General features: G+C 40.1%; 1 protein-coding gene across 5 annotated transcripts in view; it reads left to right on the top strand.

Annotated features, from left to right (window-relative positions):
- The window catches only part of DAPK1 (death associated protein kinase 1), a 157,476-nt gene that overhangs the window by 132,942 nt on the left and 6,161 nt on the right, over window positions 1-18,373 (top strand). For 4 of the 5 annotated variants that reach the window (XM_053292217.1, XM_053292215.1, XM_053292214.1 and 1 more), the window contains 6 exons: window positions 4,142-4,219; window positions 5,794-6,016; window positions 10,973-11,161; window positions 13,545-13,742; window positions 17,368-17,506; window positions 17,920-18,040. In XM_053292217.1, coding sequence (XP_053148192.1) covers window positions 4,142-4,219; window positions 5,794-6,016; window positions 10,973-11,161; window positions 13,545-13,742; window positions 17,368-17,506; window positions 17,920-18,040 — 948 coding nt within the window. The other variant, XM_053292219.1, reaches the window with a different exon arrangement.

The following is an 18,373-nucleotide window of genomic DNA, read 5'->3' as shown; positions in this document are numbered from 1 at the left end:
AAGGTTAAATTGCTGATTTAACAAAAATATGTAAATTGTCCCTACAATCAGTCTCTGTACCAAAGGACTAGAAAATAGCTAATGTAACTCTGATTTTAAAAAAGGGATCCGGGGGAATTCAGGAAATTACAGGCCAGTTAGCTTAACTTTTGTGCCGAGTAAATTGATGGAAAGCGTACTTAAGGACAAAATTATTAAACATATAGAAGAACAGGCTTTGCTGAAGGGGAACCAGCATGGCTTCTGTAAGGGCAAGTCTTGCCCTTTTGGAGTTCTTTGAAAGTGTCAACAGGCATGTGGATAAAGAAAGGTGAACCAGTTGACATAGTATACGTGGACTTCCAAAAAGCTTTTGACAGAGTTCCCCACCAAAGGCTCTAGGGTAAACCTAACAGTCTTGGTATAAGGAGACAGGTTCATGTGTAGATTGGTAACTGGTTGAAGGACAGGAAATATAGAATAGGAGTAAATGGAGAGTTTTCACAATAGAGGGAAGTAAGAAGTAGGGTCTCCCAAGGATCTGTACTGGGACCAGTGCTCTTTAATTTGCTCATAAATTATCTAGAACTTGTGGTAAACAGTGAAGTGGATAAATTTACAGATGACACTAAACTATTTAGGGTAGTGAAATCCACAGCCGATTGTGAGGAGTTCCAAAAGGATCTCTTCAAACTGGGGGAGTGTGTGGTAAAATGGCAGATGTAGTTCAATGTAAGCAATTGTAAAGTGATGCATATTAGGGCAAAAAAAACCCTACTCCACATATACACTGATGCAGGGGTCTGAGCTGTCAGCAACTGAACAAAAGAGAGGTCTTGGGGTCATGGTGGACAGCTTATTGAAAGTGTCAACTCAGTGTGCGGCAGCTGTGAAAAAGGCAAATTCCATGTAGGAATCATTTGGATAATGCCCTTATACAATGGTGTGGCCATATTTGGAATACAGTACTGCATGCAGTTCTGGTCACTGTATCTTAAGGAAATTGTAGAACTGGAAAAGGTGCAGAAGAGGGCAACTAAGATTATCAGGGGCCTGGAGCATCTTCCTTATGAGGCAAGGCTACAGCATCTAGGGCTTTATAGTTTGGAAAAGAGGCAACTACAGGGAGGCATAATGGAGGTGTATAAAATTATGCATGGAGTAGAGTGAGTAGACAGAGAGAATTTTTTCTCCCTCTCTCACAACACTTGAATCATCCCATGAAACTGAAGGCCGGGAACTTTAGGACCAACAAAAAGAAGTATTTTTTCACACCATGCATAATTAATCTGTGGAATTCTCTGCCACAGGATGTGGTGATGGCCACTATAGCTTTTGATAGCTTTAAAAGGGGCTTAGACAAATTCACGGAGGACAAGTCTATAAATGGCTCCTAGTCTGGTGGCTATAGGCCACCTCCAGCCTCAGAGGCCAAGATGCCTCTAAATACCAGTTGCAGAGGATCAACAGCAAGAGAGAGGGCATGCCCTCACCTCTTGCCTTTGGTCCTCCCAGAGGCATCTGGTGGGCCAATGTGTGAAGCAGGATGTTGGACTGGATGGGCTTGGGACTAGATCTAGCAGGGCTGTTCTTATATTCTTATACACAGCAGTCTTGGCTGAACCAGAATCAAGCATTCTTCAAATGTGTTGTGAGCTGCCCACTTCACACACGCATGCTCTCCCCCTCTCTGGGAACCAGAGATACACTGGTTCTGGTACTGCAGCTTGATTGAAACAGGACTGTATTTGGGGGGAGGGAGTAATATCACATGAACATAGAAGAAAAGCATTATCAGGCAGATGGGTGGACATTTACCATGTTTCTAGCATTTATTCTACAGGCAGTCTTCATTATTTGTGGGGGTTCCATTCCCACCAATTAGCATGAATATGGAAACTGCGAATAAAGACACCTTACCCCCTATGGGAATCCAGGGATTAGGTTCCTTACTCTGGTGGGGGGGACATTTTAAAAGCAGGAATGGGGCAGGAAAGTATAGTACCTTGGTCTCCAGGAATGCCCCCCCAACCCCTTATTTTTTCTTTGAAACTGTTTTTTAAAAACAAAACAAAGAAAGCCACAAAATGGCTCTGCTTCAAAATAGCAGCCACAAATGACATCAGAACTCATTTTGTCCACTCAGGAACTGCAGATAGGTGAAAATTGCCTATATTTCATGCTGCAGATAAAGAAACTGGGTCTCTAAATCCCATCCACAGTTACATGAAACTGTGATTCGTGAAGCCGTGGATAATGAAGGTCTCCTGTAATATGTATACATAGATAAAAAGAACACTGTTGGCACACATAGAAGATAGAGATGTGCATGAACCGGTTCTCAGGCCATGTTAGAGGCCTGCGAACCGGTTCGCTGGTCTGACACTGGGGGTGTGTGTTGCTTTAAGGGTGGGGGGGGTGCTTTTCCCCCTCCGGTGCTCCATTTTTAAGCAAAATCTTCGGGGCGGCAGCGTTCCTCCCTGCCACTCCTGCCCCTTTGTTCCCTTTTAAAAGCAGAAGTAACTTCCGCACATGCACCTGCCACCGCCGTGTGCGCATCACACACGTCACTGTGACATGCGCACCGTGCACAGTGGCGGCGGGCACATGCGCAAAAGTTACTTCCGCTTTTAAAAGGGAACAAAGGGGCAGGGGCGGCAGGGTGGAACACTGCTGCCCCGAAGATTCTGCTTTAAAATGGAGCGCCGGAGGGGGGAAAGCGGCAGGAAGGGTAAGTACACACACACCCCGCCTTTAAAGCAACACCCCTCCGCGGTCCATGCACATCCCTAATAGAAGATTGTAACCATTTACTTGAATTTAATACTCTGATATAACTAGCACCCCTATGTTCCATATTTGCATTTGGTAGCGTGGATTAGAACCACCACTCAGTCTGCATCATAAACTTGTGCTGAGAGGGTGACCAAAAAACAAACAAACCCCTGCTTTTACATATTATTGTTAGCACTCTTTAATGCTTACAGTAAGGGATAGTTATAGCATGCATTTAAAGAAGTAAGTAGTTTAAGGGGTGTATAAGTGGAATTACGGTAGCACACTTTTGGATAGATGAGATAGGGCTTCTATCTGGTAGGGAATCAGCACTTTGTTTTCAGTCCTGATCTTTCTTTCTTTCTTTCTTTCTTTCTTTCTTTCTTTCTTTCTTTCTTTCTTTCTTTCTTTCTTTCTTTCTTTCTCTTAGCCTCTATTTAATTTAAACCTTGCTAACACACGATCAGTTGGGCCACATTGGTCTCCATTCCAAAATGCAATTCTGTTTTAGGAAGAAGTAGAAATATAGAACATGTTTTTCTACTACTGAACGTCAAGCAAAGAGTCTTTGCTTGAATGAAACCTGCCAGATCATCAAGGTATAACACTGCACAAAATAGTTGCATTAATATAGTCCTAAGAGATTTGCGGCAGTAAGCCATTTTTCTTATGGCTCATTTCGTATTAAACTGCTGGCCTATGAAATGTGGGTAATTAATAGTCAAGGGCAGAATGCCAGAGATGGATTTGCTCTTCTCAAGAGTTTGCTTAAGCTGTTTAAAGCTGCAGTCATGTTTCCCCCCCCCCTTTAAGATGGTAGATCCAGTAACCAGTTTTTCACTTTCTTTCTCATATCTAATATAAACTGCTGCTAATATCAGTTTTTGTGTGTTTCCTGCTTTGGCTGCTGTCAGTTTTATTGTATGCGTTTACTTTTATTTTAATAATGTTTTAATTGTAAGCCACTTTAATGGCCAGAAATGGGTGGAATAACAGCCTGCATTTTATTTGAACACTGTTCATTTCTTCTTGCTTCCTATTAAATATGCATCAACAAATCGTCTTCTCCCCTTCTAGAGGCTCATATAGTTAATATCCAATACCAGAAATGCATAGCTTCAAAAAAGCATTTTGTGTCTGTCTGTCTGTTTGTCTGTCTTTTCTTAAATGCTAAACAGATTAAAGATTACAGCCAGGATTTCCTTTCTACTGAATTTTTTTCCTCCTAATCCTTTCTTATGACAGCATTGATTTTCTTATCACCCTGAGGATTATGGAACAATGGTACATAGTCAAGTCAAGTTTTATTTACAGTCCTAGACCAAACAACTGGTACATACATTTTTCTTCTAGAAGTCATTGTAACTAATAACTTGTCTTCTAACAGGATGGAAAAACAGCAGAAGATCTGGCTAGAGCAGAACAGCATGAACATGTAGCAAGTCTGCTTACAAGGCTAAAAAAGGTGAAAAAATGAAGAGTCCAACTTTATTTTGCTTTATCACTTGCGCTTGAATTGTTGCATTTAAAAAACAGTATGAAAGTAACACTGGGCAAAAACAATAATTGCCTAGTAATTACCTGAAATTTTAGTTCTCACTGTAATGTTAGAGAATGCCCAAAATTTTGAGTTAAAGCTAGAAAATTAATCATTCCAACATCTCTAACTTTGATGTTGTGAATGGTACCAGAAACTGGTGTGTGTGTGTGTGTGTGTGAGAGAGAGAGAGAGAGAGAGAGAGAGAGAAATCTGAACTGGGATCACAGCAATGTAGTCAACCTTTTCCCCTCTGCCACCGTCCCAATGAATATTGCATCCTCCTCAGAGCAGGTACTTCATGGGAGGGAAATTGTTTGGGAGAGTGGTTTTCATTGGGACCCCAGCATGAGAGAATGCATTAAACACCCGCTCCTTGTGTACCATGGCCCCAAAGTGATTGGAAGCTGCAGCTGCTATTGAAAAAACAAACATGCAAAGATGGAAGGGAAAGACATATTTGAAGTTGTCTCTAGTCTGGCCCCGAGACTGCCATTTTATAGAAACACAAATGAGCACATTTCTGTTGTCATATAATTTTAACTCCATAGCTGGCTCAAGATTGAAGCCCTTTTCAGTTGGTGTTGCAGCTGCATAAAGGGGGAGTAGTACAATATTCCCACCCATTGTCCCCACCCACAACTATGCACTGACTGTACCTGAATGCTCAGAGTCTTCATGCAGTCTGGCATCCTGCAAAAATCAGTGTTCTGTTGCATAGAAACAGCCTATGTATGTACAGCCTGTGTACAGAAATACAACACATGGATGTTGAGAGTAAGAACAGCGGGCACAATCCCAGTCCTCCACCACTGGAAGTATGAAAGAGGCTTGAATATTTGTGAATTATTGGCCTCAGGGCCTAGGTTTTAATGTAAACCTCCCTGGGCCATTTTTTGGAAGGACGGTATAGAAATCTAATAAATAATAATAGCTTGGGGTATATGGAGACCTTGACGCTTTTGTGGGGCAGGGGAAATGATTAATGAAGATCATGAAAGTATGATGTTGGCAAGAAACTTGCAGACTGATAGGATGAAAAGAACAATATAGGATGTAGGATATAGGACTAGAGCAAAATAGTGCTGAACAATAACTAGGCAGATGGCACATTCACTATGCAGTGAAGTAAGCAAGTGAAGTCTACTTATCCATATGAATAAGCCTCCAATTGAGCCTGTTGAGCAAAAAATGGAGAAATCAAAGTTGAAAGGGAAATTGAAGCAGAGATGACACCGCCTGCTGAATGGGGGTGTCCTGCCGATGTGAAACATCTTTCCATTCAATAGGACTGAAGTTGCTTATAACATGGTTACACTATTGTCAAGAAGAATATCAGCATTTATATACAATTGCATACAGTTATCCCAAATATTAATCAGAATGTTAATTCCTGCATGGCCTCTCTTTAGAAAATATGTTCTGAAATGTACCATGACACATACACACACACACTTATCTTCATAATCATTGTCTATTTTGTGTTTTGCTTTCACTTTTAGGACACACACAGAGCACTGTTCATCCAGCATCTTAGAGCAACTCATAATTTACAGCCCAGAATAAAACTTAAACTCTTTGGCCACTCTGCATCTGGAAAAACTGCTCTTGTGGAATCTCTAAAGTGTGGCCTCCTGAGAAGCTTTTTCAGAAGGCGCAGACCAAGGCTTTCCTCTACAAACTCAGTCAGGTTTCCTCCTTCACCTTTATCTAATAAGCCATCAGGTACTGTAAGGATTCCTATTTTGTAACATTTAATGAAAATAATTATTGTTTCAGTTCCTTTGCAAATTTGGAAAATAAGCTTGTTGTGTTGTCTTTGCAGTGCTGATAACACAGATTTTTTTCATTCAGATCTATACTCCTGACAGAACTGGATCCATTCCAGTAATGCTGTTTCCCATCTCCATGGGTGGGGGGGGGGCTGTACAGAAGATTGTGCTGACCATTTTGTGAAGAAAAAACTTTGGGGCAGAAATGGGCACCAGCATTAATGTACATTAATGAAATGTACATTAGGGATGTGCGGACCGGTTCAAGGGTTCGGTCCAGGGGTTCAGGATCGAACCGAACTCCACCCCGGTTCCATCCGGACTGGAACCGAACCTACGGACAAGTCCGCAAATTTTTCCGTTTTTCTTTTTAATTTAAAAAGTAAATTTAAAATACCTCTAGGCCCTTCAGGGGGCTTCCTGTAGGCTGCGGGGGGTCCGCGAAGGTTCCCCCTCCCCACCAGCCTCTTAAATCACCTCCGCAGCCCGGGAAAATGCTTCATTTTGGTCCGTTCGGACCTCCGTAAGTACACATGGTGGCTATTTTGGCAAACCAACCTGCATGCATAAATGGCCTCTGCGAGGCCTGGCATGATTCAGGGCCTCGCAGAGGTCATTTGCGCATGTGTGGCGGCCAAAATGCTGCCGCACACACTTACGGAGGCCAGAATGGACCAAAATGAAGCATTTTCCCCAGCCATGGCAGTGATTTAAGAGGCCGGCGGGGGAAGGGGAACCTTCGTGGACCTCCCTCTCCGTGGCCTACAGGAAGCCCCCCGAAGGGGCTAGAGGTATTTTTAATTTATTTTTTAAATTTTAAAAAAATTCACAAACCCCCCTGGACCGGACCGGGGGCGGTTCGATGGGGGCCGGACCAAACTTGGCCGGTCAGGTTCGAATTCACTCCAGACTCGAACCGGGCCAGCCAGTTCCGTGCACACCCCTAATGTATATCCCTTTACAAAAAATGAATTTTTAAAATGGAAGTTCATGAAATGGCAGAGCAAAAGAGATTTTAGACCTTGCTGGTATTCAACAGTACTATTTGCCACTCAAGCAGTATAGCCTCACAATTCATGATGGGTATGGAGAGGAGTGATTATTTCATTTATCCCTAGTGATGTCGCCACTCATTATGACAATTTACTTTTTTGAGTGCAAATGTAATATTCCTGCAACGGATGTCCACCCTTTAGTAAATATTGCTGAGCCTCCACAACAAATGAATAGTGACTGTGCATATGTGGTTTTATGGGATAGATCTTTCATAGCAGTGGTTCTAAGAGTGTGAAGTAGGGCTCCTTGGAGACCCAAGTACACAATGAACCATGAAAATACATCTTTGGTGTAGGGATGTGCATGAATCACAATTCAAAGAGCGATTCACAACACATCCCTGGCACCTTTAAAAGGGATGATACCTGCTCTTCCACTACTTGCCTGCAGCTTCCTGTTCAGGTGGTGTGATGGCAGCTGGAAAGAGTGCCGTGGTAGACACACTATGGGGGACTATGGGGGACACACTGTAGTAGACACACAATGGGGGAGGCACCGTCTAAACAAGAAGCTGTGGGCGAGTGGAGGAGGAGCATGTGTGGACCTGCTCTCCTCCCTTTTAAGGGTGCCAGGGATGTGTTCTTCAAATTATTCTTCAAATAGTGATTCGTGCACATCCCTACCTTGGTGGTCATCTTCCAAAACTAAAAATGGATAATTTGAATAACACCAGTTCCACACAGATCTTAAGGGATTCTACTGTTAACTTACCTCTGTTCTGAGAATTCTTTGTTTATCCCTACCTTCCACTTGCTGACTTGTAACCAGTTATTGATCCAGAAGAAGATGTATGTTCATGCCTTGTAGCTTTTCTTAGACTTTTGACAAAGTCCTTTTATCAAAGGCTTCTAAGTATACATGGTCTATCAGACCTCACTTATCTACATTTTGAAACTTCTACATGGCTGGTAAAGCAAGATTTCTTCTTTTTCAGAGCTTGCTTATCCTGCCTTCATCAGTCTAGTTTATATATTTGGGATTTTATTCCCAATCCTTTTCCCTCTTTTATCTGGGGCTAAGGGTGAGATGAGATGAGATGAGATGAGATGAGGATTACTTGGGTCCTTTTTTTACTTAAAAAAAAAAAAGTATTTCTGTTAGCTGGAATATCTGGAGTATCAGCTGACAGATATTCAGCAACAGGTATGCTAGATAAATAAATCCTGTACTCCAGGGCTGGGCACCATCCCATTATATAAACTCTCTACACGCAACCAGCTGCTTCACTCATAAGGAAGCCAGAAGCTGGAGCTGTTGTATCCTGGTGGATCTACAAATAAAATGCTTACTTGATGTACTGAGTTGCCTCCAGTTGCTCCTTTGACTGAACATCAAATAGAAAATGGAGCCCAGTTCCCACCATGTTGCATTGGTTGGTTTTAGTAATAAAGTTCATAATTTAGTGAAAAAATAAAGAACTTCATCATTCAGTAACTCTTGGGTGAAGAGCTTTATATCCCACTTTACCATGCAGTGCAGTTTTCTGTATTCTTTGTAGGCAGTCTTAACTAATGGAACATGTTACTCAGTAAGAATGGAGGAAGATGAAATCTTATGCCCAGGCATCTACTGAGTTACCAGGTTCTGTGCGGCAGCGATTAAAATCTGGTGGTTGATGTCCTCCTGTCCAGCAACTGACTTTATGGACTCATTTCTGCATGCCTTCTGCCTCAGAGCAATTCATAGCAGCCTTGCACTCCTACAACTCTACAGCATTCCGGCTTCTTATCCTGCTCTAAAACTTCTATCATGACTATAGTTACTCCTGTATGATTGTATATGTCTTTTCATAACTTTTTAATGCCTCTTATAGGTCATTATAATGCATTTTTGCCTCTTTCTATGATGCTGTTTTATTTTTCCCTGATTTTTTATAGCTTTTTAGTATATGCTTGTGGTGTTATTCACCCACAGGCTTTTAATATTTACTCCTTTATAAACATAGTTTTATTTTGTATTTTACCTATTTTAGTCTCTTATGGCCTTAAAATAGATTTGTATCTTGTATTTAGTCATTTATCCACAAGCTTTTAATATTTGTTCTTTTATGTAATCATCCCTTTTACGTTATGCTGGTCGAAGACCATAATAAAGATTGATTGATGCCCAGGCATCATGGTTGCCATTCCAGCCTGTAATCTTCTTCAAGGCATGTGAACAAACTGGAATATCTGGGATGTCCTTGTCTCCCTGGAAAAAAGGAACTCCAGTCTGATTACATCTCTTCCTCCCTCTCTCTCTCTCCTTCCATTTCAAAGGAGGAAAAACATTCTACTGGATAGTACTGTTTACATTAAAAGGAGGATAAAATTAATTCCTTGCCAGTTCTCCCTTCTTGCCTAGTTCATTTATGTTCTTTAAAGAACAATTCTGAAAAAGTGCAAATGCATGAGAATATTTACAAAAGTGATATATTCATAGTATAATAAAATGTTATTAATTGAAACCTGAATTAATTTACGCCTTCATTAATGTCAGTTCTCAAAGAGAGATTAATTCTTTTTGACCACTAGGGGAGGCTAGCTGAATACAAGATTGCTATATTCCTTAGTACTTTCATGGTTGCTATGAATATATTTGAGAAATGCCTGTATCATCTATTAGAATTCTCGAGGTTATATGCATTAGACTACAATCAAAATTACTTCTCAGCAGTGTACAAGTATTTCTTCTATATGCACACTAAGATTTTCCTCCAGAAACATAAACATCCTCTTTGTCTTTCCTAGACACAATTGCTTGTGCTGCACAAGCTTTGGGAATGCTTTGTACAGTGCAAAGCAAAGACCACATTTTGAATAGAATATGATTAGTCAATATTAGAGAATATCTATATAAATCTGTTAATTGAAACCCCTGCTGTGATAATGGGAAAACAAGGCCTTGTTAGGGCCTTTAAAATGTTGTCCTAACAAGTAAACAGTTAAAAATAAATACGGCCTTGGCATCCATTTGGGAAGCTCTAATTAGGGATGTGCCCAATGCACAGTCCATGCACAGGTTTGAATAAGAATTGATTCATGGTTCTGCAAGCTGATTTGTGCCAACCATGAACTAGTTTAGCAGTTCAAGAACAGCACCGGGTAGGGCGGTGAGTAGAGCAGGTCCTTAACTGTGTGTAGCCACTCCATGCACCTTCCTGCTGCTGCGGAACTCCCCCCAGCAGCCCGCGTGCAGTGTCAGTGCAGCACCAGCACCTATACATATGCGAGGAAGCCATTTGTTTGGTCAGCATGGTGTTGCTGACCATGCAAACTCCTTCTGCTCATGTGTGGAGGCCAAATGCATGTCAGTGCCACACCACCTCCGCAGGCTGCTGAGGGGAGTGCCGCAGTATCAGAAAGTTGCATGGAGCAGCAGCAGCACATGGGTAAGGACCTGCTCTGTTCACTTTTAAAGGTGCTGCTTGCCATTGCTGTCCCTGCCCCACCCTTGAACCGCCAAACTGTTCATGGTTGGCACAAACCAGTTTGTAGAACTTTGAGCCGATTCATTTTCGAACCTGTGCGTGGTTCGAAAATGAATTTCGAAGGTGAAGGAGGTTCATGCACATCCCTAGTCTAATTTTATTTTATGCCTAACTGGGCATGTTATAAACATTTCCCATGTCACCAGTTGTTATTCCAAACAGTTGATTCTTCTCCATGGAAGACAGATAGCTTTTGTTGTGATTGGCTGCTGCACACTTGTAAATCCTAAAAGAGATTATGCCTAGAAACTGAGAATAGTACTGAGTGCCTATCTTCTTTTTTAATCTACTCTCTTCTGGTTTTTAATTTGAATCTGCTCTCATTTTTAATTCCACATTATTGTTCAACGTTCGTAATCTTTCTTTTATTTTTCTCTGATCCAGTTTCAGTAAGTATTACAAATCTGTACCCAGGCTGTGAGAATGTTAGTGTAAGAAGCCGGAGTATGATGTTTGAACCTGGCCTGACCAAAGGGATGTTGGAAGTATTTGTTTCACCCTCTCATCATTCCCATTGCTCAACAGATGACCAGTCTACTAAGGCCATTGATGTTCAGAATGCTTATCTGAATGGTAAAATTTGAACTTAGAGCATACATTATTTTCTTTCATTCTGGAGGTCCAAAGATTTTCCAGTTAGAAACCCATTTTAAGCAGTGTGGTCACCATTTTCGGTAGCTAAGCTTGATTTTTTCCCCTCTTACAGTGCGGCTGGGGATGATGGGAGTTGTTCAACAGTAGCTAGAAAACCAAGGTTGCCTACTCCTGATCTAAAGTGCTTTATACCAATTTTAGACTTAATGTACCAGCACAATAAACGCTTAGGACCAGGTGTAGCATTTGCTGTTCTAACACAATATTCCAACAAGTTTGTTTATGTTTCATGATCTTCTTTTACATGATCCCCACCGCATGTTAAGATCATCTGGGGAGGTCCGTCTCCAGTTACCACCGGTTTGTTTGGTGGTGACTCAGAGGCGAGCCTTCTCTGTAGCTGCTCCTGGGATGTGGAATGCACTCCCAGCAGAAATTCGTAATCTTAATTCTTTACTGACCTTCAAGAGAGCCCTTAAAACCCATCTGTTTGGCCTGGCCTTTCAGGGTTTTTAATTAGTTTTAAGTGTTTTAATGTTAACCTGGTTTTCAGGGTTTTAATTGTTTTGATAGTTTGTTTTTTAAGATGTTTTTAAATTGGTCGGTATAAAAATCAATCAATCAAATGAATGAATAAATAAATAAAAATTAAATTTAATTTAAAAATTAAAATAAAATTAAAATTAAATAAAATAAATGACTATGAAAACAGTTATGGAACCACCTTTCATCATAGAGCTCAAGGTGGTTCCAGTGAATTTAAAAACATTAGTGGTGTTACATTAGCATTGCAGGAGCATTAAAATGGCATTACGGTCCAGCACTGCTCTTAGGTTCCAAAGTGTCAGAGAGCCAAGAGGTCTCCTTATACTTTACCAGAGGAGAGCTGGTCTTGTGGTAGCAAGCATGACTTGTCCCCTTAGCTAAGCAGGGTCCACCCTGGTTGCATATGAATGGGAGACTAGAAGTGTGAGCACTGTAAGATATTCCCCTCAAGGGATGTGGCCACTCTGGGAAGAGCAGAAGGTACCAAGTTCCCTCCCTGGCAGCTTCTCCAAGATAGGGCTGAGAGAGATTCCTGCCTGCAACCTTGGAGAAGCCACTGCCAGTCTGTGAAGACAATGTTGAGCTAGATAGGCCAATGGTCTGACTCAGTATATGGCAGCTTCCTGTGTTCCTGACTGTGGCATTAAATCTTAACAGTAAATATACTAGGTGCTTACTCATTAATTCTGTACCTCTGCAAAGAGCAGCTAAAAAAGGAAGAAGGATAGCTCAAGGCGTGAAATTTTGTGCTAAGTACCATCTTAGGGGACTGAAAGAAAAAAATACAACCAAACACATTTTTATCATAGAAATTTGAAGCTTAGGCAAGTTTTTATAAGGAATGAGTTTTAATCACCTTGAGAAAAGGGGCATTCTGACATCTTTTATATATTTGCAGGTTATCTTGATCACACTAACTGAAATAATAGTTTAAATACTTCACTCAGACCAGTTGCCTTCAGTGAAGATCTTATTTCTGAACCATCCAGAACTAAAGTGGCAATTGCTTTGCAAATGTCACAATTCAGGCAGTATTTCTGTTTTTACTAAAATATTTTCATTTATAAATCACTTAATTACTATTTCTTAAGCAAGGTGCAAATGGCCATTGTAATCTGGAGGACAGGAAACAAATGAAGGCTTCTCCTGTCTCCATCCAAAAATAGAAAAGACAGCACTCAGGATAAGAGTGCTGTCAGTGCTCACAGAATGGCAGTCAGCAACCAGATGTGGTTATTAAAATCCTGTTCTGATTTTTGTAAATTAAATATCACTATTTTTCAGTTTTGTGAAATAAGCAGGGTTTTTGTGAATTTTTCTTAAAAGCAGCTTAACGTCTTTGAAACCTGAAATAGCACAGTAAGAAGCATTAATGTGATTAATATAAGCCAGATAACTAGATATAATATTGATTTTGGATACTAGATTTTGTCTAATATTAATGTTTGAACTAGATTTTGTTTGTAAGGTCTTAATGTGCTGTGTTCCTTCACAACCTACAGTTCTAATGATATGCCTGTTGTGGCATGTAGCCTGTAGTGTTTGCATCAAACCTCGGGGGTGGGGATTTGTGTCCTAGTATAAAAGGCACTGTGGTAAAAACTACTTGCAGTTCTTCTACAGATGAGCCAGTCCCATTTTGAGTGCATCCCGTTCAGAAGTCCCTTAAGTCACTGGGCTTTAGCAAATGTAACTAGGAATAGAATTGTGATCTCAGTAATGAGAACTGAAGTGTCAAATACATCTAAAAAATTATTCATGTATGTGGAAAATATGTTCCTATAATTGACTTAATGATTTTGTTTACTTATTACAGGAATTGGCGATTTCAGTGTGTGGGAATTCTCTGGGAATCCTGTCTATTTCTGCTGCTATGATTATTTTGCTGCAAATGATCCCACCTCAGTTCATATTGTGCTTTTTAGTCTTGAGGAGCCCTATGAAATACAATTGAACCAAGTGACCTTTTGGCTTAGTTTCCTAAAGTCCCTTGTTCCAGTTGAAGAACCAATAGGTATGCTACAAGTATTTTATCTCTGCCAGCCCTTCGACATAGGAGAGGAAAAGACAACTTGTTTCTTCAAAGCTTTGCAAATCTTCCTTGTTGAGCTATGCCATGCACCTTTATTGTATTCATACAGATTTAACTTTACACTTAATGAAGGAGAGGAGAGCTGGTCTTGTGGTAGCAAGCATGACTTGTTCCCTTAGCTAAGCAGGGTCTATCTTGGTTGCATATGAATGGGAGACTTGATGTGTGAGCACTATAAGACATTCACCTTAGGAGATGGAGCCACTCTGGGAAGAGCACCTGCATGTAGAAGGTTTCAAGTTCCCTCCCTGGCATGTCCAAAATAGGGCTGAGAGAGATTCCTGCCTGCAACCTTGGAGACGCCGCTGCCAGTCTCAGTAGACAATACTGAGCTAGAAGGACCTATGGTCTGACTCAGTACTGTATATGGCAGCTTCCTATGTTCCTATGAATTTTTCCCATTAATTTTATTTCTTAAATGAGATGGTCAAATATTTTAATTGGCCTTGCTGCTTTGAGTTGCTTATAAACCATACCATTGGATGTTATTGCTCTGTATTTTAAAAAAAGATTAAATTCATTTGTCTTAGCTAGCACCTTTCATTTAGCTTTATCACAAGGAAGCAGTCTTCCACCTATTATGACAGTATTCTTTAAGTGATCAAATTATATGGGACGATAAGGTTTTCTACTGCACACTGACAATGTCAGATATGTCCTATTAATATTCTGATAAATGATAAAGGCATTTATCTCTTAATAAGCAATATTCTGACATTTTAAATGCATCAAATTCAAAATTTATAATTGGTCTTTCTAACTTGATAACTTGGCAAAGAGGCACCTTTTTAATGTGGTGATTCTCTTTATTTAGCAGAGGGAGAGTAACTGGCCCTATCTACCCCCAGCACAGTACCTCCAGTGACTGTTGCTGGTGTCTATCTTATGTTTTCTTTTTGTTTGTGAGCCCTTTGGGTACAGGGATCCATTTTATTTATTATTTCTTTTTGTAAACCGCCCTGAGCCATTTTTGGAAGGGCGGTATAGAAATCGAATACATAATAATAATTAATAATTGGTCAGTCAAATAAATGTCTTTTGATAACAGCATTGCTTAAGGAACTCTAAAGTTCCTTGATACCTGTTTCTTGAAACCTAGTTGCCTGATACCTTTCCAACATTGCAATTGCAATAGCACTTACATTTATATACCACTCTATAGCCAGAGCTCTCTAAGCGGTTTACAATGATTTAGCTTATTGCCTCCAACATTCTGGGTACTCATGTATAACATGTATAACATGTATAAGATTTAATGAATCTGCAGCTTTCAGAAAACAAATATTGGAGCTGAAAATGTAGTCATATTTTCTGCAATTATTGAATTGCAAATTGTGTTTTCATATGTCTTGAACAAAAAGATATGTTATGAAAAAGATCTGGCAAACTGAGTTTAACAAAATTAGCATTCATCTTGCTGCAGTGTCAATGTGCATGTAGCCCTCTTAAACATCCTAAGCATTGTATAGTACTGATAAAATTCTTATAAATATTTCTTGAACAATCCAACACTTTTAAATTGTCAGATATACAGCTTGATCCAGGCTCATTAGATAAGTATAAAATCTAATGAACCTATGGTGCTCCCATACAAGCATTTCCCACAATTTCAAAAGGTAATTCTGAGTACTGTGTCAGTATTAAAACTAATAGTGTCCTGCTCATGCAGGAGTTCGTGTGCATGTTAGAGTACAAACCAATCAACTTTAGATTGGTCCCAGTTTATTGATTTGGAGTATTTAAGATTTACATAATATACCTACAATTTCCAGAGGTGTAAGCTGTCTCCGTCTGTTGCAGTAAAAACCAAAGAGTCTAGTTCAGGCGTGCTCAACTTAGGCCCCCAAGTTGTGTTTGAACTACAGCTCCCATAATCCCCAGCCACAGTGGCCAATAGCCAGGGATTATGGGAATTGTAGGCCAACATCTGCAGGAGGGCTGAAGTTGAGTAGCCCTGGTCTAGTGTCTCCATACTAGGGATGCCAACAGTCCCTTATCAGCAGGGACATCCCTTATTTCAGCCCAAAACTAACTGTCCCTTATGGGATAATTTGTCCCTTATTTTCAGCTAATGGGGAGAACCTATGGCTCAGATCAAACCAGTTATTTTCACTAAAAATGGAATAATTAACGAGCTCCAACTCCTTTCCCTTCTCCCTTCCTACCAGAGCACTTGTTCTGGTGGGCTGCAGGCTTAGGGTTGCTAACAGCCTCATATTGGGAACATTAACAAAAACATTAACATTAGCAACCATCAATGATTGGCTAACAGCATTGTCCAGGTATCAGGATCATGAAAATCATACATGCGATGACTACTAGATAGTGCTCATGTGTGAAAACCTATTTTTACTGGCTAACAATGCTTCTCTTTCTAGAAAACAAAACTACATCACACCCATTTTGGATATCAATAAGCAGAGAAGAAGAAGCCTAAGTTGTAACGTGCACTGTTAGTTTGAGTTGAAAGTGTTAAAACCACAGAGCACTCAGGCTCTCAGTTACTGCCACATACTCCCGCACTTGTGTCGCTTATCTGGGCACTGGAACCTTGGCAACCCTACTCCATACAGACTTACACAATCACTGTGGGATAAGCTTTCCCTCCGATGCATCTGATGAAGTAGACTGAAGTCCATGAAAACATACTCCACAACAAATATGTTGTTCTATAAGGGGACATTAGATCCTCTGTTGTATATACTGTACTTATAAAGGATATTAACCCATTGCTGGATTGAGCATGCTTAAGTCCCATGGATATCAAAGAACTTTAATTTATGCTAATCTTTCTGTGGGATTGTGTCTGATTTATGTGACTGGGACATGAGAGCCCTTACTCATGTTAATTTTTGTGGGATTACAATTGAATATTTGCCACAATACATGTAAACACTACAAAAGTCAAATTTTTTCCTATAATTTGACACAACAGTTTTTCTTTTCCAGATAACATATAAGCAGGCAGGCTATACAGATTTGTGTTCAGTGCTGTTACCTCATTCATGTGCCATTTGTATCTTTCTCTTTCTCTTTTTCTCATTCTTTTTCATGGTATCTCCCAGGCTTTCCTACTTAACTCTCACTTAAATGAGAATTCTTTGTTTGTGTAAGTACTGTAAAGTTGCATTCATACCACTGTATGAATGTTCTTTAGATCATTTGTTTCCTGCCTATAATAGTCTCAGATGTACATGTATAAATGTAGACTAATGAGTGAAGTAAATGGAGAATTTTTTTAAAGTGGGTGTAACTGAAAAGGTAGTGCCCCTCCCCTAAAGACATATTTAGTTTTGTAGTGAAATAGATGGCTTTTGAGAGAATTATTTTGATTCTAATACCCTGTTTTGAAATACCCTGAAAAAGAGCAGAGTTACTGTTTTGAAATTATGAACATTGATTCTGCTTCTGTGTTCTAGAATATGGTCACAATAGAGTCAGTCTCTTTAAGACTAGAGAGGTTTATAAAAGCATATAACGAATTCTTGATTCAATAGAAAGGAGAAAGATCTTTTCCCTGAAAGTTGTCATTCTTTTTCTCCTCAAGCATTCGGAGGAAGGCTAAAAACCCCTCTGCACGTTGCATTGGTGGCTACTCATGCTGACATTGTCAATCTTCCACGTTCTGCTGGAGGAGAGTTTCAGTATGACAAAGATACTTCCCTTTTAAAAGAAATTAGAAACAGGTAAGAAAGGAAACACAGAATGTGTAATGTACGAAGAAATTTGTAGATTCTGAAACTATTTGTTTATGCCAGGACTTGGAGCTGAATTGTTACGAATACTGTACTTCCTTACGCACAAGTAAAGAAATCCAGATCTACTGTACCCTTTTACTGTATGCTTCAAGTTCCAGTTGTTTACATGCTTATTTTGAATAATGGCCACTGAATTTCATGGGACTTGTTTCCAAATAAACAAGCACAGGATCAGGCTGCAAGTGTTACTAGATGGACGGATAGGTAGGGGTGTGTGCATGACTGTATGTGTATGTACACACGCACTATTTCCTAAATTTCTTCAGTTAAAGAATGAAGAAGTAAAAATGAGCTCCTGGGCTATAAAAATGATTAACAGGTTCTTACTTTTTTTCTTTTAGGTTTGGGAATGACCTTCACATTTTGGACAGATTATTTATTTTAGATGCTGGAGCATCTGGCTCAAAAGATATGAAGATTCTCCGAAACCACCTTCAAGAATTACGTAGTCAAATTATCACTGTAAGTTACATAGCCATCTGGCCAAGCTTCATGAGACTCTTCCAATTTGATTGCAAAATAGAATGGGTGTGAGAGATGGAAAGGAACACATATTTGAGTTTAGGTTAAATTGTCTCTGTGTGAGATAGAATGGATTCACTAATTTTAATCTAAGCCCATCAATCTTTCTGGCTTGAAAGGACTGGAGGACTGTATTAGGAACATAGGAAGCTGCCATATACTGAGTCAGACCATTGGTCCATCTAGTTCAGTATTGTCTTCACAGACAGGCAGCGGCTTCTCCAAGGTTGCAGGCAGGAATCGCTCTCAGCCCTATCTTGAAGAAGCCAGGGA

The sequence above is a fragment of the Hemicordylus capensis genome, chromosome 2 (genome assembly GCF_027244095.1).
Source record: "Hemicordylus capensis ecotype Gifberg chromosome 2, rHemCap1.1.pri, whole genome shotgun sequence".
Lineage (NCBI taxonomy): Eukaryota > Metazoa > Chordata > Lepidosauria > Squamata > Cordylidae > Hemicordylus > Hemicordylus capensis.
The sequence above is the reverse complement of the archived record's forward strand: the minus strand, read 5'-3'. Positions and strand labels throughout refer to the sequence as shown.